We start from the raw sequence: 25,421 nt of genomic DNA on the forward strand, positions 1-25,421 counted from the left end.
AAGGACCACAGCGAACTCACAGCGCTCGCTACGGGGCAGGGCAGGCCACATGGTGGCGGTGGTGGCAACGGTGGTGGTGGGGGGGACAGTGATGGTTGTGGCGGTGGGTAGCGGAGATGGCAGTGGGTGTGGCGGTGGTGCTGGGAGTGGCAGTTTTATGCCGAAATTCTCATGAAACTCGGGCAAGTGCTCTAACCGCAGGGCCACCGCTCCCCACATTGTTACAGCAACGAAACCCCCCGTGTGTAGCCCATGCTGGCTGCTAGGACATGCGTGCACAAGAGCTTTTTAGCTCATCGGATTCCTCCGCTATAAATATTCTAAATCCCAAGTGCTGCAGCAGCAGCAACACCCACGAGTGCTGGCACGGCACCTTACGGGGCGAGGCCCACTGATGTGACCAGCACCACACCCGGCGCTGGGCGCTCTACACACCACACCAGGCACCTCCGGTTAGCACAGTTGGCTGCGTACGGTGCGAAAGAAGTCCAATATACATACGTACTCATTTAAGGCCGAGTCGACCTAGGGGATAGCCAGGTCTGGACCATAAAGACAAAAGATCCCGCCGTATAGCCTAAGCAGACCATTGGGGCAAGTGCCGTCAAGCGAGCACCTCTGAAGGCCGGCACGGCACGCGAGGTGGTGGGTGGGTGGCCAGCACCACGCCCGACCGCCTTCGTCTCCCCAGCGGTGATGTTTTTACCCGCCGCACCAAAAACTCACTTCAGGCTGCACCACACACACAGACACAGCGTGGGTTTGTTCGTGATCATGTTTATATATAAGGAGATAGAAAGGATGAAAGGGGGTACATGGGGATGCACGAGGGGCAGGGGTTAGACGAGTTCCTGTTTGAGGTGAACCCCAGGCCTAGGTTTGCTCCGAGACCAGGGCCTGACAAACATACACACACAGGCAAAGATCCCCCATATAGCCTTGGACAAACTGCAGGGGCAAGTAATGTTAGCGAGCACTTATAAAGGCCGGAACGGTACACCAGGGGGTGAGTGGCCATCACCACGCCTGACCACCTTTGTCTCCCCAGTGGCGATGCTTACACACTGCACCAGATACTCATTTGAGGCCGAGTCGACCTATGGGAGGTCGGGACCGGTTCAGATAATCGTCAATCTTATTGGCCGTGAGCGGGAATCGAACTCGGGTCACCAGGTTCGTAGCGCAGCGTAGCGCTAACCGCTATACCACCGCTCACCTACACGCACACACAGTCACATGCACACTCAGACACACACACTCAGACACACACACACTGATGCACGCATTCACCCCCTGTGTCTACATTACTAAGAGAGGTTTAACATCTTAGATTGTCCGAAAATGTGGGGGGTGGGGGGGTGGGGGGGGGTGGTGCACGGGGGGGAAGAGGGGGGCTGTCACGTGTCCTCCTCCCCCTCTGCCCCCTCTCCTCCCTCCACCATCCTCATGATGTCGTCGAGCAACTCCGAGTGGCGCTTCTTTGGTGCGGAAGATCCTACAGTGACACACACAGTGACACACAGTGACACACGGTAACACACAGTGACACACAGTGGCGCACACGGTGACACACGGTGACACACAGTGACACACGGTGACACACGGTGACACACGGTGACACACAGTGACACAGTGACGGTGAGCCACACAGTGACACACAGTGACGCACAGTGACGCACAGTGACACACGGTGACACAGTGACACACAGTGGCGCACACGGTGACACACGGTGATACACAGTGACACACAGTGACACACAGTGACGCACACAGTGACACGGTGACACACGGTGACACACACAGGTGACACACGGTGACTGGTGAGACACACGGTGACACGGTGACGGTGAGACACACGGTGACACACGCAGTGATACCGACCGTGACGCAGAAACTGACACACAGTGACAATGACGGAAACCGAGTGACATACCAAGTGAGACACAGTGACAGAGACACTGATAGTGACACACACGGTGACACAGCAACTCCGATGACCCTGGTAAATGCATGTGACCCCGTGACCCGCGCGCGACCCCGTGACCCGCACGCGACCCCGTGACCCGCACGCGACCCCGTGACCACTGACCTAGCAGTGTCGACTTCCGGCGGGCGGTGTCGAGGTCGTGGTCCGTCCCCTCGGAGGCAAACTCCAGCACGAGGCGGCGTCCGTACAGATGGGTACTGCTGCACAGAGACGCCATCGCCCTCTACGCAGCGTAACACCACCACCAACAACAACAACATCATCATCACCAACACCACCACCAACAACAACATTATCACCAACAACAACAACAACATCATCACCACCACCACCACCAACAACAACATTATCACCAACAACAACAACAACATCACCACCACCACCACCAACAACAACATCACCACCACCACCACCAACATCATCACCACCACCACCACCACCAACAACATCATCATCATCACTACCATCACCACCCTCAACAACATCATCACCACCACCACCACCAACAACATCATCACCATCACCACCATCATCATCATCAACATCACAGAGAGGTCATCACTCTCTACACACGAGTGGTGTCAGTATCATCAACAATATCAGCATTGACATTACCCATAACATGACCATCATCTACATCAATATGATCAACATCACAATCAAAATGTTATTGGAAGGCAACTGCCTCCAACTGCCCAGCAGCGTCCTTCATGAGCCTCTTCCACAGAGGCGGATCTTGACACCGCTAGTACCAGTCAACGGCAAGTCCACTCAGCTCCACATCCACCCATACCGCATCACTCCATCTCTTTTCAAGCCCGTGTCATGCCCATTTAGCCCCCTCTATGCGGTCAAACAGAAGCTGTTGTGGGCATGCGGTGGCTGGGCATGCGGGCTACATGACCCAGCCAACGCAGCCTTGCCTGCCGGAGGAGCTCACCGGTGGGAATGTATCCAGATCTTTCAAGGATTTGTGAGCTCCTCACACAATCCAGCCTGGTTAAACGCAGGATGGATCGTAAGCAGAGCGCTCCAACATCTCTCGCAAGCGAGAGAAGGGAGGTCAATGACTGTGGCCGAGAAGTCCCGGAGCTTCTGGTGGAGTGACAGAGCTAGGCAGCTTCCGGAACAAACAAAGCCACTACAGACTGTAGGGGCAAGTGCTGTTCGCGAGCACCTATGGAGACCGGAACGGCACACGAAGGGGTGGGTGGCCAGCACCACGCCCGGCTGCTTTTGTCTCTCCAGTGGCGATGTTTACACACAGCACCGGGTAGTCATTTGAGGCCGAGTCGCCCTAGGTGAGGCCCAGGACCACTACAGGTAAACGTCACTAGTGTTGGTCGCGAGCGGAAATCGAACTTGGGTCACCGGGTTCGCAGTGCAGCGCTCTAACCGTTACGCTACCGCTCTCCACGGACACACACACACACAGACACACACACACAGACACACGGACACACACACACAGACACACAGAAACACACAGACACACAGAAACACACACACACAGAAACACACACACACAGAAACACACACACACAGACACACACACACACAGACACACACACACACAGACACACACACACACACACACAGACACACACACACACAAACACACACAGACACACACAGATGCGCACACACACACAGATACGCGCACGGGGGTACGCTCGCTGGGTGGCGAGTGCCAGGCTAGGTGCACTGACCCGGGCGGCGCGCGTGCTGATGAAGTCCACGAAGGCGAAGCCGCGGTGGTTAGTGCCGGCACCAGCGCCCGGCTTCCGGGGCAGCCGCACCGAGCGCAGCTCCCCAAACGTGCTGCAGCGTCACACACAGCAGCAGTATCATCAGCAGCAGCAGCGTCAGCATCAGCGTCACACACAGCATCAGCAGCAGCAGCATCATCATCAGCAGCAGCAGCGTCAGCATCAGCGTCACACACAGCATCAGCAGCAGCAGCATCAGCAGCAGCATCAGCATCAGCAGCACCTTAATAATCAGCAGCAGCACCATCACCGTCGCCATGACCGGCACCATAAGAATAATCAGCAACAATATCAGCAGCAGCATCAGCACCAGCTACAGCATCAGAATAATCAGCAGCAGTATCATCGCCACCAACATGCCCATTTCCACCATTGCTATCAACCACCATCACCATCGCCACGACCGGCACCATTAGAATAATCAGCATCAACATCAGCAGCATCATCATCATCAGCACCAGCTACACCATCAGCACCAGCTACACCAGCTACACCATCAGCATCAGCATCATCATCAGCAGCAGCGTGCGCATGCGGCACCTGAAGAGTTCGCGTATCTCCTGGGCCTTGGCCTGGAAGGGTACGTTCCTCACGAGCAGCTTGGAGCAGCGAGGGGGGGCGGCCGCAGCCACGGGGCCCTTGGGGGCCCGTGGGGTCCCCGTGCCACTCCTGGGGGAAATCAACACCAACACCATCAAACATTAACACCATCATCAATACCAACACCATCAACAACACCATCACCATCAGCACCATCTACACCATGAACATCAAAGCCATCACCACCAACACCATTAACACCATCAACATCAACACCATCAACACCAACAACAACACCATCAACACCATCAACACCATCAGCACCATCAGCACCAACACCATCAAACATCAACACCATCATCAACACCAACACCATCAACACCATCAAACATCATTAACACCATCAACAACAACACCATCAACACCAACAACAACACGATCAACACCAACAACAACACCATCAAACATCATCAACACCATCAACAACAACACCATCAACAAAACCAACATCAGCACCATCAACACCATCAAAACCAACACCAACACCATCAACACCATCAACAACACCATCAAACATCATTAACACCATCAACAACAACACCATCAACACCATCAACAAAACCAACATCAGCACCATCAACACCATCAAAACCAACACCAACAACACCATCAACAACATCAACACCAACACCATCAAACATCGTTAACACCATCAACAACAACACCATCAACACCATCAACAAAACTAACATCAGCACCATCAACACCAACACCATCAAACATCAAAACCATCACCATCAACACCATCAACACCACCAACACCATCACCATCAACACCATGAACATCAACGCCATCAATAACACCAACATCAACGCCATCAACACCATCAACACCAACACTATCAACACCATCAACACCATCAACACCAACACCATCAACACCATCAACATTAACACCATCAACACCATCAACATCAACACCATCAACAACACCAACAACATTAACACCATCACCACCATCAAGATCATCAACAACATGAACATCAACACCATAAACAAAAAGACAAAGACCTCCCCCCCGTATAGCCTGTAACAGACTGTCGGGGCAAGTGCTGTTAGCGAGCAGCACCTATAAAGGCCGGCACGGCACACGAGGGCGTGGATGGCCAGCACCACGCCCGGCCGCCTTTGTCTCCCCAGTGGCGATGTTCACACATCACACCGGCCACTCATTTGAGGTGGAGTCGACCTAGGGGAGGCCCAGGACCGGTTCTGATAATGGTCGCTGATGTTGGCCGCCAGTGGGAATCGAACCTCTGCTCGCCGGGTTCATAGCGCAGCGCTAACCGTTGCGCTACCGCTCGCCACCATCAACACAAACATCAACATCACAAACACCATCAGCACAACCAACAACATCGCCACCACAATCATTACAATCACCAACACCAACAACACAACCACCACCAACACCATCAACACAACCACCACCATCAACACAACCACCAACATCACCACCACAATCATTCCAATCACCAACACCAACACCATCGACACACCACCACCACCACTGACCGTGTCGCTCTCTCCGATATCTTCAGCTCCACCTTGTGGTTGTCCACCATCGCGTGCTGCACACGACCACAGAGACTCATCGACCCGGACTTGCATAGAGACCCGCAGACTCGCACGGAGATCCACAGACTCAAACGGAGACCCACAGACTCAAACGGAGACCCACAGACTCGCACGGAGACCCACAGACTCACACGGAGATCCCGCCAACTCGCATGGAGATCCGCAGACTCGCACGGAGACCCACAGACTCGCACGGAGACTCACAAACTCACACGGAGACCCGCAGACTCGCACGGAGATCCACAGACTCAAACAGAGATCCGCAGACTCACACAGAAGCCCGCAGACTCACACAAAAACCCGCAGACTCGCACAGAAATCCGCAGACTCACACAGAATCCCGCAAACTCACACAGAAACCCGCAGACTCACACAGAAACCATCACTCACACGCAGACCCACAGACTCACACGCAGACCCGCAAACTAGCGCAGTAAGTCGATGGGTCTCTATGTGAGTCTATGGCGGTGATGGTGGTGGTAGTGATGATGGTGGTAGTGATGATGATGGTAGTGATGATGATGATGATGGTAGTGGTAGTGATGATGATGGTAGTGATGATGATGATGGTAGTGATGATGGTGGTAGTGATGATGATGACGGTAGTGATAATGATGACGGTAAGTGATGATGATGACGGTAGTGATAATGATGGTGGTAGTGATGATGATGGTAGTGGTAGTGATGATGATGGTAGTGGTAGTGATGACGATGGTAGTGATGCTGATAATGATGGTAGTGATGATGATGATGGTAGTGTAGTGATGATGATGATGGTAGTGATGATGATGATGGTAGTGATGATGATGATGATGGTAGTGATAATGATGATAGTGATGATGATGATAGTGATGATGATGATGGTAGTGATGATGATGATGGTAGTGATGATGCTGATGGTAGTGATGATGATGATGGTAGTGATGATGATGATGGTAGTGATGATGATGATGGTAGTGATGATGATGATGGTAGTGATGATGATGATGGTAGTGATGATGATGATGGTAGTGATGATGATGATGGTAGTGATGATGATGATGGTAGTGATGATGATGATGGTAGTGATGATGATGATGGTAGTGATGATGATGATGGTAGTGATGATGATGATAGTGATGATGATGGTGGTGATGATGATGGTGGTGATTGTGATGATGGTAGTGATGATGGTGATGATGATGGTAGTGATGATGATGGTAGTGATGATGATGGTAGTGATGATGATGATAGTGATGATAGTGATGATGATGGTAGCAATGATAGTGATGATGATGGTAGTGATGATGATGGTCGTGATGATAGTGATGATGATGGTAGTGATGATGATGATGATAATGATGATGATGGTAGTGATGATGATGGTAGTGATGATGATGATGGTAGTGATGATGATGGTAATGATGATGATGATGATAGCGATGATGATGATGGTGGCAATGATGATGATGATGATAGTGATGATGATGATGAAGACTCACCTGGAGGGTCTTCAGAGCCTTCTTAGCCGATGCTGGCTCGCGAAACTCCACAAACCCATAGCCCATAGACAGCTTCTCTCCTGCGCACAAAGACAACCGGGCCCACCCCCCCAGACAGCCTTCACAAACAGTTGGGTGCAAATTCTGTTCGCGAACATGAAGGCCCGGCCACAACGCACGAGAGGGTGGCCAACACCACGCCCGGCCCCTCTTTGTCTCCCCCCCTCCAGTGCCGATGTTCACACACCGCCGCAAGAGGTGTTCATTTGAGGCGGAGACTACCTAGGGGAGGCACAGGACCCCGTTAAGTTAATCGTCACCGGCGTTGGTCGCGAGCAGGGAGTGAACTCGGGTCAGCGGCTTGGTAGCGCAGCGCTCTCCCCGGTGTCTGTGTGTGCACACGCACGCACGCACGCGCACGCGCACACGCGCACACGCGCGCACGTACGCACAGACAGCACAAAGACAAAGACGCCCCGTGCAGCCTACCTGAGCTGTTGGGGGCAAGTGCTGCGAGTGCGTGAACACTCACCAGACGTGTTCGTCTTGCGAGACAAAGTGCAGCTGCGCAGGCGGCCACACTTCGCAAACACCTGCACACACACGCGTCACAACACACACAGCAAACAACACACACACGCGTCACAACACGCGTCACAACACACACAACACACGCACAACACGCACAACACACGTCACAACACACACAACACACACGCGTCACAACACGCGTCACAACACGCACAACACACACAACACACACACAACACACACAACACAACACACACACGTCACAACACACACACGTCACAACACACACCACACACACGTCACAACACACACACGTCACAACACACACGTCACAACACACACACGTCACAACACACAACACACACACGTCACAACACACAACACACACACGTCACAACACACACACAACACACACGTCACAACACACTCACACACGCGTCACAACACACACAACACACACAACACACACAACACATACACACGTCACAACACGCACACAACACACGCGTCACAACACACACACAACACACACGTCACAACACACACAACACACACACACGTGACAACACACACACAACACACACACACAACACACACACGTCACAACACACACGTCACACACACACACACGTCACAACACGCACACACACACGTCACACCACATACACACGTCACAACACACGTGTCACAACACACACACATACACACACGTCACACACACATGCGTCACAACACACACAACACATACACACGTCACAACACACATGTCACAACACACACATACACACGTCACAACACACGCATCACAACACACACGTCACAACACACACAACACACATGTGTCAACACACACACACGTGACAACACACGCGTCACAACACACGCATCACAACACACACACGTGACAACACACACACACACGTCACAGACGCGTCACAACACACCATGCCTGTCACACCACACCCATGAGATGACGACGACGATGATGATGGTGATGGTGGTGTCACCTGCTGCAGGGTGTCTTCGGTGGTGAGCAGGTTGAGGTTCTTGATGAAGATGGTGCAGCCAGGAAGGTGCTGATCTTCATCATCTTCATCTTCATCGTCGTCGCTTTCACGTTTTGTATCTGCCAAGCGCAAGAGGGAGCCCCACCCCCACACAGCGAAGCCGTCACACAAAGGCGCAGCCCCCGCAACTGCCGGCTCGCTCCACCGCTGCTGGAGGCCTCCGTTGGGCGGGAAGGAGAGAGACAGCCCCCCCACCCCCCCCCCCCCCCCCCCCCCGTGCAGCCCACACAGAGACAAAGATTGCCCCCTGTATATCCTACGCAGGACGATGAAGGCCGGCACGGCACGGCGGGGGTTTGGTGGCCAGCACCACGCCCACCAGGTAGTCATTTGAGGCTCAGTCGACCTAGGGGAGGCCCAGGACCGGTTCAGATAATCGTCACCGTGTTGGTGACCGTGAGCGGGCATCAAACTCGGGCTGCCGGGTTCGTAGCGCAGCGAGCAAACCCGTTACACTACCACTCACCAACAACAACAACAACAACAACCGCCATTCGCCACTAAGTGGCGGTGACGTCACCACGAAGCTTGTGCCAGGCTAGGTGCACGTCAAGACCACATGAAGTGTCGAACGCCCGCTGGCAGGAGGTCACGGAACAGACCCAGGTGCCACGGGTCGACCGACTAAGATGACTGGCTGATGCACCACCTGTGCCCCCTACTGTGCCAACTTGCTGTGTTTTAGCAGCCCGGCTTTCCGCTCGTTGTTGTGAGCGTCGCTCCTCTGCCCTCCGTTGCTGCTGGATGGCGACTGCCTCCAACTGCCCATTAGCGTCCTTCACGAGCCTCCTCCACAGCGGCTGATCTTGACACCGCTGGTACCAGTCATCGGCAAGTCCACTCAGCTCAATATTCTCTCGCACCCGTTAAGCCCCCTCTCCGCTCCCCACACACACGCAGACACGCACGCAGACACACACGCACAGACACACACTCTCGCACACACAGACACGCACGCACGCACAGACACACACACACACACAAACACGCACGCACAGACACACACGCCCACTCACCCTTGCCTCTCACTCCTTCTGGTTCCACCGCTGCTGCTCTCCCTCCACCTCCTCCACCTCCTCCACCTCCTCTTTCCTCTTCTGCTGCTGGGAGCCTCGGGGGGGCCGTCTGGGGGCCTGACCCGTGACCTCCACGTGACCCCCGACTCCCGCGTCCGGCTGCCCTGTGACCTCCTCCGACCTCTTGGCAAACACGTCGATGGGCGCCCACTCGAGGAAGAGAGGCACGCTCTTGAACTGCGGTCGCCACGTGCCACGCGCACGCAACCCGCACGTGTACACAGCACACAAGCAACACGCAACACACAAAACACACACGTAACGTACATAGTTACACACACATCACGTTTCGGTCGATGGCCCCCGTGTCGTGGCCGGCGACTCAAGAGGCACCAGGAGGACGAACCACACAGAGGAGCGACAAGAAAGCAGCAGGTGGCACAACGGAGCTGTATACATTCAGTATTCTATTATATCATTTATTTTCTTTCTACGTGACTTTACCGAAAGAACCAAAGAGTAATTCCTGCAGTCACGAAAGCTTCAAATCAAGTTTGTCTACATTCTGCTTAGGAGACAGAAACCCTTCTCTAATGTGTACAAATACGATGTATTTATTGCAGGTGGCTTAATCTGTGAGCATGGCACATCGCGGCTTATTTTTCTCGCGGCGGCGGCGGCAGCCACGCAGCGAGGAGGAGCCGGCACCATCCAAGCTCTGGCCTCCTCTACATACAAAGGTGGCGGTCGGCCAGCGAATGAGCGTTCACACGCGTGGTAGGAAACTCGGAGCACACGGAGAAAGCCCGCGCGTGCGAGGGAGCAACGCTCTATCCCAGTAGAGGTGTAAACAGGTGGACGTGCGCATGTGCACGTGACGGACATCACATTTATAACCCCTCTGTTTAAAAACGAAACAGGAGGATTTCTCAACAAATCTCCCGTTGTAATTACTGACAAAGCGTCGTACTCAGATTGTAAATGTTGTGTGTTTACTCTGCAACACACCGGCTAGTGCTGTACTAGTGACGAATTGGCCACGTTCTGTTTACGTGACAACCCTTACTAAGTTGGCTGTGTCGGGTGGTGGCGGGTCTAACGGCACATTTATATGTCTACGCAATCTAATCCAACAAAAAAACCTCTCTTATGTGCGTATGTTGCACTAAACCCGTAGACTCTGCGAGTGAGTTGATGGGTCTCTTCTCTGAGTGAGTCTATGGGTCTCTACGTGTGTCTATGGGTCTCTACGCGTGTCTATGGGTCTCTACGCGAGTCTATGGGTCTCTACATGAGTCTATGGGTCTCTATGCGTGTCTATGGGTCTCTAAGCGTGTCTATGGGTCTGTGTGCGTGTGTCACGTGGGTCTGTGTGCGTGTGTCTATGGGTCTGTGTGCGTGTGTCACGTGGGTCTGTGTGCGTGTGTCACGTGGGTCTGTGTGCGCGTGTCTATGTGTCTGTGTGCGTGTGTCACGTGGGTCTGTGTGCGTGTGTCACGTGGGTCTGTGTGCGTGTGTCTATGTGTCTCTGTGTGTGTGTCACGTGGGCCCACCTTGCTGTAGGCGAGCCGCGTGAAGGCCCTCTTGGCGGCGTCGGGCCCCAGGAACTCGGCCAGCGCCGTGAGGCCGCGGGGGGGCAGCAGGAGACGCGACAGGCCCCCGGGGCCCGCGGCGCGGCCCAGTAGGGCCCCCAGGGCACGGTGACGTGCGTCCCCACCGCTGGCGCCGCCAGCGCCGGCGCCGTCGTCGTCGTCGTCGTCATCGTCTCCGCCGCCCGCCACGATGGCGCGGAGGTCGTCGTGCGTGAAGTCGGCACTCGCCGGGAGGTTCTTGATGAGGAAGACGCGGTCGCTCCGTGACGAGGTGGGCTACGCAGGGGGGAGGTCATCAGCGTCATCACCTCCTTCACATCGTCTTCATCCATTTGTCATTGACGGTGGCGGGGATGGTGGTGTGGGTGGGTTCACAATGGCCGTGTGGGCGGTGTGGGCGGTGTGGGCGGTGTGGGCGGAGTGTGTGGTGTGGCTGGTGTGGGTGCCGTGTGGGTGGTGTGTGCGGTATGTGCGGTGTGGGTGGTGTGGGTGGTGTGAGTAGTGTGGGTGGTGTGAGCGGTGTGGGTGGTGGTGTGGGTGGTGTGGTGTGTGTGGTGTGGGTGGGGTGGGTGGTGTGAGTAGTGTGGGTGGTGTGTGTGGTGTGTGTGGTGTGGGTGGTGTGTGTGGAGTGTGTGGTGTGGGTGGTGTGTGTGGTGTGTGTGGTGTTTGTGGTGTGGGTGGTGTGTGTGGGGTGTGTGGTGTGTGTGGAGTGGGTGGTGTGGGTGGTGTGAGTAGTGTGGGTGGTGTGAGCGGTGTGGGTGGTGTGGTGTGTGTGGTGTGGGTGGGGTGGGTGGTGTGAGTAGTGTGGGTGGTGTGTGTGGTGTGTGTGGAGTGGGTGGTGTGTGGAGTGGGTAGTGTGTGCGGTGTGTATGGTGTGTATGTTGTGTGCGGTGTGTGCGGTGTGGGCGGTGTGGGTGGTGTGTGTGGTGTGTGCGGTGTGTGCGGTGTTGGTGGGTTCACGGTGGCCCTGTGGGGCCCTCACCTGGCCGAACGTGTTGAGCTGGACTCCGGCCTCCTCGAGGAAGCGCCGCGTCTCCGTGACGATCTCCGCCTCCCCCAGCGCCAGCCGCACCGCCGCGCTGCCCTCCGTCTCCTAGCAACCAGCGGGGAGCAGAGGACCACGGAGACGGAGCCACGAGCATACGGTGAAGCACACACACAGGGACGCACACACACGGTGACGCGCACACACAGGGTGACGCACACACACAGGGTGACGCACACAAACGGTGACGCGCACACACAGGGACGCGCACACACGGTGACGCGCACACACAGGGTGACGTGCACATACGGTGAAGCGCACACACAGGGACGCACACACAGGGTGACGCACACACACGGTGACGCACACACACAGGGTGACGCACACAAACGGTGACGCGCACACACAGGGACGCACACACACGGTGACGCGCACACACAGGGTGACGCACACATACGGTGAAGCGCACACACAGGGACGCACACACAGGGTGACGCACACACACGGTGACGCACACACACGGTGACGCACACACACGGTGACGCGCACACACAGGGTGACGCACACATACGGTGAAGCGCACACACAGGGACGCACACACACGGTGACGCGCACACACAGGGTGACGCACACACACGGTGACGCGCACACACAGGGTGACGCACACAAACGGTGACGCGCACACACGGTGACGCGCACACACGGTGACGCGCACACACGGTGACGCGCACACACGGTGACGCACACACACAGGGTGACGCGCACACACAGGGACGCACACACATAGGGACGCACACACACGGTGACGCGCACACACAGGGACGCACACACACGGTGACGCACACACACACAGGGACGCACACACACAGGGACGCACACACACAGGGACATTCCCCCCGGATATCCTACACAGGCTGTTGGGGCAAGTGCTGTTAGCGAGTGGCACCTATGAAGGACGACGCACAAACAAGGGGTATAAAAGGGAGGCGAGCACCACGCCCGGCCGCCTTTGTCTCCCGACTTAAGATGTTTACACACCGCACCAGGTACTCGTTTTGAGGCTGAGTCGACCGAGGGGAGGCCCAGGACCGGTTCAGATAATCGTCACTGGTGTAGGCCGTGAGCGGGAATCAAACTCGGGCCGCCAGATTCGTAGCGCAGTGCGCTAACTGCTACACCACCACTCCCCACGACGACACTGACACACACGCTGACACACACGCCGACATACACACACTGGTACACACGCTCACACACACGCAGTCACACACACAGTGACACACACGCAGACACTGACACACACACTGACGCACTGAAGCACACGCTGACACACACGCTGACACGCACGCTGACACACTGACACACACACACTGACACGCACACTGACGCACAGACGCAAACGCACACTGATGCACACACTGACGCACAAACTGATGCTGACACACACTGACACACACACTGACACACACACATTGACACACACACTGACGCACAAACTGATGCTGACACACACTGACACACACACACTGACACACACACTGACACACACACACGCTGACACACTGACACACATGCACACACACACTGACACACACGCTGACACACACACAGACACTCACGTGGTCCAGCACGCGCCTCTTGCTGGTGCCGTAAGCGGTGGCCATGGCGTCCGCCACTGCGTTGATGCCCAGGAACAGCGCGTTCCAGTTGTGGGAGCTGAGAGAGACACGGACACCAACCCCCGTCGTCAGCAGCGTCGTCATTGTCGTCACTACCTCGTCAACATCGTGATCATCAGAATCGCCATCATCATCGCCTATCATCACCACCACCACCACCTCGTCAACGTTGTCGTCGTCACCACCGCGTGGACATCACCATCGTCATCACAATCATCACAATATTCACCGTCACCATCATCACAACCACCTTCATCAGCATCTTCACAAACAACGAGATCATTGAAATCATCACTTCCCTGACACCGCAATCGGGTTCCTCAATGTGCTCATGACGATGGCGATGACTGAACGATGATGTTCATTATGGCGATGATGATGATGATAACGACAGCACGACGATCAAAATACCGATGAGGTTTAGTTGATGATTGTTTTTTTACCCTTCTATCTGGCAACAAAATTGACACCTTTTTTTACAAGGAGTCATGTTTGCATAGACCACAATACCTGCAGTCATAATGCAAACAAAAAACATAACTCTGATAATGTATGTACTGTCCTTGAAGTTGATTGGTCCACACCCGAGACAGCTTTCCTTAGAGCCTAGTCGCACATGGGTTGGACCAGATGACGCCAAAAGGTACACAACTCAAAGACAATGCACCATCAGAGTATGAGAGCTCGAGGTAAAAGCATTTACACCATTGGAACCTCATTTGCCAGTAAAAAATATGATAATTGTTTTTTTGTTGCCAGATAGAAGGGTAAAAAACCAATTATCATATTTTTTACTGCCAAATGAGGTTCCAATGAGGTTTAGTTGATTGACGATTGTGACATCGATGGCGATGGTGACGATGGCAGAGATGATGGCGATGACGACGCCATCGTCACCTCGCTTTGTCGCGCTTCTCCTTGTCGCGTTTGTACGAGGAGGTAGACGAGGTGGGGCCCACCTCCTCCTCCTCCTCCTTCCTCGCCAGCGCAGGCAGCACGTGCAGCATGCGACCCTGGGAGACACACACCACGCTCACTATTCACCACGCACATCACAAGACAAAGATCCCGAGTGGAGCCCGCACAGATTGTCAACGTTGTGGATTTAATTCCAGATTGGAAGTTTTCGTCATTGCAGGGATTCGTACTCCTTGGTTTTTTCGGTAAAGTCACGTAGGTGAAAAACTAAAATAAATTAAATCACGAGGTTTCGGAGGCAACGCAAGCTTCTGTCTTCAGGTGAAACCGTCACAGCAAAATGACTATCAGTAAGCTTGTGTTGCCTCCAACACACAAGCGGCTAGTGCTGTACTAGTGACGAATTGGCCACGTTCTGTTTACGTGACAACCCTTACTAGTTGGCTGTGTCGGATGGTGGCGGGTTTAATGACACATTTATATATTTACGCGATCTAACCCAAAAAACCTCTGTTATGGACACCACACAGGCTGTTGGGGCAAGTGCTGTGAGCGAGCAGCACCTATGAAGGCCGATATGGCACACGAGGGGGTGGAGTGGCCAGTCCACACACACACACACAGTCACACACACACACACAGTCCACACACATACACAGTCCACACACCACACACAGTCACACACACACACAGTCCACACACACACACACACAGTCCACACACACACACAGTCACACACACAGTCCCACACACACACACAGTCACACACACACACAGTCCACACACACACACAGTCACACACACACACAGATCACACACACACAGTCCACACACACACACAGTCCACACACACACACAGTCCACACACACACACAGTCACACACACACACAGTCCACACACACACACAGTCCACACACACACACAGTCCACACACACACACAGTCCACACACACACACACAGTCCACACACACACACAGTCACACACACACACAGTCACACACACACAGTCCACACACACACACACACAGTCCACACACACACACACAGTCCACACACACACACAGTCACACACACACACAGATCACACACACACAGTCCACACACACACACACAGTCCACACACACACACACAGTCACACACACACACAGTCCACACACACACACAGTCCACACACAGTCCACACACACACACAGTCCACACACACACAGTCCACACACACACAGTCACACACACACAGTCCACACACACACACACAGTCCACACACCACACACAGTCCACACACACACACAGTCCACACACACACCACAGTCCACACACACACACAGTCCACACACACACAGTCCACACACACACCACAGTCCACCACACACACAGTCACACACACACAGTCCACACACACACACACACAGTCCACACACACACACACAGTCCACACACACACACAGTCCACACACACACACACAGTCCACACACACACAGTCCACACACACACGCACAGTCCACACACACACAGTCCACACACACAGTACACACACACAGTTCATACACACACACAGTCCACACACACACAGTCCACACACGCTGGCCGCTACACGTGCGTCATTCCATCGCTCCGTCTCCGCGGGGGCCACGCACCTGGAAGATGGAGCCGTCGAGCAGCGCGAGGGCACGCACGGCGTCCTCGCTCTGCGCAAACCCAACAAACGCGAAGCCCTTGGGGCGGCCGGACATCGTGTCCAGGGGAAAACGAACCTCCGACAGGGGCCCTGGGGGGGGCAACACGGGGGGGGGGTGGAGAGGTCACGGCACATCCAGTGGCAGCATCCTTCCCCCCACTGCCCCCCCCCGCCCCTCTCCCCCCCATAACCCCCCCCCCACCTGTCCCCCCCCCGCCCCCCCCACCGTGTTTGCTGAAGAGCTGCTCCACGTGGAGCTGGCTGCAGGTGTAGGGCAGGTTCCTCACAAAGAGCCGCCCCGTCTCGGCCACGTCGGGGGCGGGGGTGACGCCCTCCGGGGGGCCGGGGGGGCCCTGGGCGGTGGGGGCACCCGGTGGGGGGGGCTTGCCCCCCGCTTTCGTGTCGCGTGCCACCTCAATGTAGCGCTCGCCTGGGGGAAGGGTGGGGGTCATGTGATCGTGGGGTCACGGGGTCGCGTCATCGCATTACACGTGTGTGCACACGAGTGTCGTACACGTGTGTGCGCGAGTGTTGTACACGTGTGTGTGCGAGTGTTGTACACGTGTGTGCACGAGTGTCGTACACACACGTGTGCACGAGTGTTGTACATGTGTGTGCACGAGTGTTGTACACGTGTGTGTGCGAGTGTTGTACACGTGTGTGTGTGAGTGTTCTAGTTGTACACGTGTGCACAAGTGTTGTACACGTGTGTGCACGACTGTTGTACACGTGTGCGCGCGAGTGTTGTACACGTGTGTGGGCGAGTGTTGTACACGTGTGTGGGCGAGTGTTGTACACGTGTGTGTGTGATTGTTGTAGTTGTACACGTGTGCACAAGTGTTGTACACGTGTGTGGGCGAGTGTTGTACACGTGTGTGCACAAGTGTTGTACACGTGTGTGCACGAGTGTCGTACACGTGTGTGCACGAGTGTTGTACACGTGTGTGCACGAGTGTTGTACATGCGTGTGCACGAGTGTCGTACACGTGTGTGCGTACCCATGTAGTCCTTGTTGCGCTTCAGAGCCTTGCGGAGGTCGTCATCAGACTTGAAATCGACAAACACGTAGCCTGAACACACGCACAGCAGCAGCACCTATGAAGGCCGGCACGGCACACAATATGCGGCACAGTGTGTGCAGTGGTGGTGTGTGGTGGTGGTGTGTGGTGGTGTGTGGTGGTGGAGGTGTGTTGTGGTGGAGTTCGATGGTGGAGTTCGGTGGTGGTGTGCGGTGGTGGTGTGCAGTGGTGGAGTGCGGTGGTGGAGTACGGTGGTGGAGTGCGGTGGTGGTGTACGGTGGTGGTGCGTGCGGGACAGTACCCGTGCGGGAGCCATGTTTGGTGGTGACGATGCGCACGGACTCCGGGTGCAGGGGCAGAAAGAACTCGCGAATGCGATCCTGCAATCAAAACCACACGATCGCCATCGTCGTCATCATCGTCGTCGTCAATATTATCTTTAACATCATCTACATTACAAGCGACACCTTCATCATCAACATCATCTACAAACATTAAAATCATTAACACACAAATATCAACATAATTAACTCCATCAAACACACCATCACCGCCGGTCACACACGTCGTCACACACACGTCGTACACACGTCACACACACACGTCGTCACACACACACACACATCACACACGCCGTCACACACGCCGTCACACACGCAGTCACACACACACGTCACACACACACGTCACACACACATCACACACGTCGTCACACATCACACACGTCGTCACACACACACACACATCACACACGCCGTCACACACGCCGTCACACACGCAGTCACACACACACGTCACACACACATCACACACGTCGTCACACATCACACACGTCGTCACACACACACACACGTCACACACACGTCGTCACACACCGTCACACACACGTCGTCACACACACACACACACGTCACACACGTCACATACGTCACACACACACGTCGTCACACACACACACACATCACACACGCCGTCACACACGCCGTCACACACGCAGTCACACACACACGTCACACACACATCACACACGTCGTCACACATCACACACGTCGTCACACACACACACACGTCACACACACATCACACACGTCGTCACACATCACACACGTCGTCACACACACACACACGTCACACACACGTCGTCACACACCGTCACACACACGTCGTCACACACACACACGTCACACACATCACACACGTCACACACGTCACACACATCACACACGTCGTCACACACCGTCACACACACGTCGTCACACACACACACGTCACACATGTCACACACACACGTCACACACACACGTCACACATGTCACACACACGTCACACACACACACGTCACACATGTCACACACACACACGTCACACACACACACGTCACACACATCACACACGTCGTCACGCACACACGTACACACACACATGTCGTCACACGCCGTCACCACCAGTCACACATCCTCACCTCTTTGACGTTGAAAGGGACCCCACGTAGCTTTGCTGTGAAAACGGCTTTCGGCTCGGACACCTCTTCAATGGCTTTCTGCAGGACACATCATCAACAACATCATCATCATCAACATCATCATCAACATCATCAACATCATCATCAACATCATCAACATCTTCATCATCAACATCATCAACATCATCATCAACATCATCATCAACATCACGGACATCGTCATCAGCCTCACAACCACCACCGTTAATATTGTCATGCACAGATTAGCACGGTTGGCTACGTACGGTGCAAAAGAAGCTCAACGTACATTATCATCAACCATCATCGACATCGGCATCATCGCCATCACCACTTATGGGCGAGAGGTTGTGGGCGGGGGGGTACGGGGGTCAAGGTGACCGTGATGGTGAAGCATGGCCGATCGGCACTCCTCACCCCTCGTCGCCGCCGTCGCTTCGGCTTCCCCTTGCTGGCCCGGGCCCCTCCCTCCCCGCCCGTCTCGTAATCGCTGTCCGACTTCCTGCCTCCACCGCCACCGCCTCCTCCTCCTCCAGTGTCACCACTGCAAGAGCACAGCAGTGTCGGTGCAGCGGGCCGCCCTGGTTAATACTGCGGCGTGCGTCACCCATAAACACACGCATGAAGATTACAGGACTCGCTCATCCAGGTAAAGGGGCAATAATAATAATAATGATGACAACGTAACCGTGACGACACGAGCCTTGCCATAGGACGTGTGGCCTGACCCTCAAACTCAGAAGGGTCCCCCCCCCCCCCCCCCCCCCCCCACGGTGTCGCCGCTCACCGCGACAACAACCGCACTCCTTACCCCTCCTCCTCCTCCTCGCCGTGACCGCCGTCGCCACCCTCGTCGTCGCTGCCGAGGGCCTTGACCATCTTCGTTCGGAGGTACTCCAGGTCGGAGAGCTGCTTCATGTTGGCGGGTTTCACTTCTGCAAAACGTCGTCACGTGCAAACCTCGTCGCCCGCGGCCATACATAGGTCGTCGTGTTTTTGTTATTGGGGTGGATCGCGTGAATAAAAATGCGTCGATCTCACTCAAAAAAACCTTCATCGTGAAATAATAGCGGTCGTGAATGGCGACGTGTACTATTGTCATCGCAGCCACTACCAGAGAGAAAATGTTGGGGCAAGTGCTGTTAGCGAGCACCTATGAAGGCCGGCACGGCACACAAGGGGGTGGGCGGCCAGCGCCATGCCCGGCCGCCTTTGTCTCCCTCGTGACGATGTTTTATACGCACCGCACCAGGTACCCATTTGAGGCCGAGTCGACCTAGGGGAAGCCCAGGAGTGGTTCCGATAATCGTCACCGGTATTGGTGGACGTGAGCGGGAATCGAGCCCGGCTCGCCGGGTTCGTAGCGCAGCGCGCTAACCACTACACTACCGCTCCCCACACACACACACACACGTGTACATACACACACACGTGTACATACACACACACACTCGCACTTAGATCCTCACACACAACAACCATCGCTCGCCACGAAGTGGCGGTGATGTCACCACGGCGCTTGTGCCAAGCTCGGTACACTACCACACGGACCACATCACCTCCTCACCTTCCTTCCTTGCCTTCCCATCATCACCGCCATCATCGCCATCATCATCATCGCCATCGTCGTCATCGTCAAAGTTCAGGTAGTCATCCTTGGCTACGGCCTTCTCTCTCCCCACGCGCGTCGCTCCGGCAAGTTTGCCCACCGCCGAAGGTTTGGGTTTTGATTTGACCTTGCCGCCACCACCGCCGCCAGCGTCGTCATCGGCGTCGTCATCGGCGTCGTCATCGTCGCCAACACCCTTCTTGGCCGCAGGGCGGTGCCCAAGCGTGCAATCGTCGTTGCCCCAGAAGGTGGACTCGGCGCGGTTGACGTGAGCCTCCAGGAACTCGGAGAACCCGGAGTCCGTCTGCACCTGTGCACTCGCACACACACACAAGATTAAGACAAAGGCCACCCCCCCCCCCCGTGTAGGCAAGTGCTGGAAGCGAGTAACACCTCCGAAGGCCGGCAAGATGCACGAGGCGGGAGGCGAACACCACACCCGGCCGCCTTTGTCTCCCCAGTGCTGATGTTTGATACACACAGCACCAGGTACTCATTTAAGGCCGAGTCTACCTAGGGGAGGGAGGTCCAGAACTGGTTCAGATGAATCTTCACTGGTGTTGGCCGTGAGCAGCAGCAATCTATTTCGGGTCGCCGGGTACGCAGATCAGTTCGCTAACCATTGCGCCACCGCTCCCCATACACACGCGTACACACACAGAGGTATTGTAATATAGGTGTGAGTGCATGTTGTGTGAGTGGGTGCATGCTGTGCAAGTGAGTGCACGCTGTGTGAGTGGGTGCATGCTGTGCTAGTGAGCGTGAGTGTGCATCACTCACTTCTCCCAGGGCTCCTGTTGATTTCCCTTTCTTTGCTGGCGTCTGTGGGCAAACAACGCAGACCACCAGGTCCATCAATCCCCTGCGCCTGAGATCCTGGTTCAATCCGAACCCAGTCTATGTGCGAGTCTATGAGACTCTGTGCAAGTCCACGAGTCTCTACGAGAGTCGATTGCGACCGGACAGAGACCCAATTCATCTGAGAACCAAGTGTAAACCTATCTATGGCTGGAGATGAAACCCGGATTGAAACACAGGCTCTCAGCGGTGTTGGCTCAGTGTATCCAACACAGAAAATGAAACGAAACTAATTCTTTTTTATTTTACCAGGTAAGGCCCACTTAGCTATACAGCTCTTTTTCATAAGCAGGCCTGGCCAAAAATGATAGCTCAACGACTTAGCTTATCATCGCGTGGAAAATCACAGCAGCAAAATACTCTTAGATGCATGTTGATTCTAAATGTGGAGGGAAAAACCGGAGGACCCGGAGAAAATCCATGCAACCAAGGGAGAGAGACATGCAAACTCCAAATATATAGGCGTCAGGTCGGGATGGAACCCACGACCTCCTGCGTTCCAGGCGAGGTAGTTAACATCTTCACCACCGTGGCGCCTTTGTGAACCCCGCTGAGAGACAGAGACCCAGACATGGAACTCGGAATATCAGGTCCCACACCCACACCTCCTCCTCTCTCCCCCGTAGGTGATGACCCCTCAAAGGTCACAACCTTCAGGAAGGTCACCTTGGCCTTGGCGGAAGAGCTGTCCCCCTTTGGTCGCCGCTCAGCATTCTGGGAAGCTTTGTGCCGCCCGCTTCCTGTGGACTGCCCCAGGGGCTTGCAAACCTCCACCTGGGAAACAACCAATGAGCAATCACCACCGGTGTAGCCATCGCGTCCCCATGAAAACGAGCGGCAAAGAAGTCAACAGCGAGACTCGAACCACGTGCAAATGATATGTTAATGAGACGCTAATTCAATAGTGAGATGCAAAGTGAATGCTCATTTGGTGTGTGAATGCACGCGAGAGGGCAAATATCTACCCCATACAGATGAGACAATAATTTATTTCTTGCTGTACCCTTTTCTCACTCAAATATTTACCCCCTTTACCATTTACATACTCACCTTGAATCTCACTCACCTACTCATTTCCTCACTCACTCATTCACTCAACCACCAATTCACTCACCCACCCACTCAATCACTCACCTTATATACCACTCACGCACTCACCTACCCGGTGAGAGAGAGACACGCAAACTCCAAATATACAACAGGTGTCAGGGTTTGGATCAAACCTACGACCTCCTGTATACCATGCGAGGTAGTTGACATCTCACCACCGTGGCGCCTTAAGTTAGTCCGGCGCTGCCGTGACGGCGGTGGGGGAGGTCCTAGTGGGGGGGGGGTCTGGTGAAGGGGGGGGGCCCTCACCGTGACGCGCGAGCTGCCCACGTAGGAGCCGCTGAGCGCCCCCAGGGCCTGCTGGGCGCTGTCCTCGCTGGAGAAGCCGAGGAAGCCGAAGCGGCGCGACCTCCCGGCGGCGTCCCTCCGGATGCGGCAATCCGTGACGGCGCCGAACTCGGTGCACAGATCGCGCAAGCGCGCGTCCGTCATCTGGGGGTTCAGAGGTCACCGTGGTTCATGTTATGTTCTTGATGCAACCACAACTATGTTTTTGTTTCGAAATAATGAGCACAATTAATTACGAAACCGCCTCCTCTTCCCATATCACCACAACAACCATTACCAACACCACAATAATCACCAACACCACAACGAAATCCCACTAGCATCACAAAAGACACGAGTAACATCACCATTGTCACTTCCAAATACCACCACCACCACTATTATCGGCATCACCATAAATCACCACCAATATCATTACCAACATCCCCATCATCACCACTCCATCACCACCAAAAAGATAAAGATGCCCCGTCTAGGCTTTAACAGACTGTTAGGGCAAGTGCTGCTAGCGAATACCTATTAAGGCCAGCACGGCACACGAGGAGGTGGCATGGCCAGAACCACACCCGGACGCCTTCATCTCCCCCTGTGCTGGTATTTACACATCATATCAAGTACTCATGTGAGCTTAAGTTGACCTAGGGAAAACCCAGGATCGATTCAGATATTAGCCACTGCTATTGGTAATGAGCGGGAATCGAACTCGGGTCGCCGGGTTTGTTGGGAATGCACTAACCACCGCGCGCCGCTCCCCATCACCACCACAACCATTTCGATCACCATCACAAACATCACTCGTACCATCACCACTCCCAATACCACCACCACTATCATTACCATCATCACCACCATCTTTACTAACCCGATCATGATCATCACATCACCAACAATAATACCCCCCCCCCCCCCATCGCCATCTCTACCACTACCAGCACCACATCAACAATGTTAAGATCCCCCGTGTCGCCTTAACGGACTGTTGGGACAAGTGCTGTTAGCGAGTGGCGCCTATGAAAGTCGGCACAGCACACGAGGGGGTGGGTGGCCAGCACCACGCCCGGCCGCCTTTGTCTCCCCAGTGGCGATGTTTACACACCGCACCAGTTACTCATTTGAGGCTGAGTCGACCTAGGGAAGGCCCATGACCGGTTCAGATGTTCGTCACTTGGTCTAACTCGGGTCGCCGGGTTCGTAACGCTGCGCGCTAACCGCATCACGACCGCTTCCCACATTACCACCGTCACTAACACCACCACCATCATCAACACCACCATCATCACCGCCCCCGCCTCGGCGCTCTCATCCTCGCGGGAGTCCATTCACCAAACCCGGCAGGACTTCTAGGCCAGACCGAGGCCTCCCGCAGAGGCCTACTCGCTCTCGTGCGCTCTCGGCCGCCGCCACGGCCCCTCACCGAGTTGGGCAGGTTCTTGACGATGAGACGAGACATGGCGTGCGAGGGGGGGAAACAACGAACTCCGGCCCCCCGCCACGGGATCTCGGCGAGTCGAACTCCGAGTTCCAGACTCGGCACCGACCTCACGCCGCGTCTCCACGATGCACACACGGGGGAGCACGTGGTCACGGTCACGTGGTGACGAGGGGGGGCGGAGGGGAGAGTGGGGGAGGGGAGGGGGGAGCGGTGGGGCAGTGGATAGCGCACTGCGCGCTTTCGGTAAAGTCACGTAGTAGGAATAGGGAAATAATAAAATAATAAAATATACAATAATAAAAATTAAATAATAAAAATACAATAGTATTAATAAAATATAAAAATAAAATAATTAAAATTCAATAATAAAATTTTAAATAATAAAAATAAAATAATAAACTATTCTTGTGATGATTTAATAGTTTTATTTTTATTATTTTATTATTTCCCTTCTACGTGACTTTACCGAAAGAACCAATAATATGAATCCCTGCAGTCACGAAAGCTTTAAATCGAAATTAACTGCACGCTGTTAAATAAAAGTATTTTATCTTTTTTACCAGCAAATGCCCACTAAGCTACGATAATTATCTGCCTGTAATCGATTTGCACGCAATATAAAGCCACTTGGCCGAGCCGTCATTCGCGATAGCCAGATCGCATCTGAAAAGAAACAGCTATGTAGCTCAGTGGGCCTCACCCGGTCAAATAAAGAAGCAGCAGCAGGCACCGTCGGGATAGA

The 25,421-nt window shown here is 54.5% G+C and overlaps 1 protein-coding gene across 1 annotated transcript; it reads right to left on the minus strand.

The window, feature by feature from the left end:
• Window positions 1–757: 757 nt before the first annotated feature.
• LOC133342039 (probable RNA-binding protein 19) lies at window positions 758–24,822 on the minus strand. Its single transcript, XM_061550933.1, is given in 26 exon segments — window positions 758–1,495; window positions 2,090–2,210; window positions 3,697–3,808; window positions 4,297–4,425; window positions 5,872–5,927; window positions 7,416–7,495; window positions 7,948–8,008; window positions 8,954–9,072; window positions 10,030–10,075; window positions 10,078–10,266; window positions 11,583–11,897; window positions 12,604–12,714; window positions 14,226–14,322; window positions 15,183–15,298; window positions 16,843–16,973; window positions 17,110–17,313; window positions 17,882–17,953; window positions 18,204–18,282; window positions 19,365–19,442; window positions 19,800–19,926; window positions 20,194–20,317; window positions 20,950–21,301; window positions 21,772–21,813; window positions 22,516–22,623; window positions 23,209–23,391; window positions 24,662–24,822. Coding segments are annotated over 26 exon segments (3,186 nt in total). The 5' UTR covers window positions 24,698–24,822; the 3' UTR covers window positions 758–1,397.
• Window positions 24,823–25,421: the final 599 nt, after the last annotated feature.

This window comes from Lethenteron reissneri, chromosome 2 (genome assembly GCF_015708825.2).
Source record: "Lethenteron reissneri isolate LAM-NWPU_2019-01 chromosome 2, ASM1570882v1, whole genome shotgun sequence".
NCBI lineage: Eukaryota > Metazoa > Chordata > Hyperoartia > Petromyzontiformes > Petromyzontidae > Lethenteron > Lethenteron reissneri.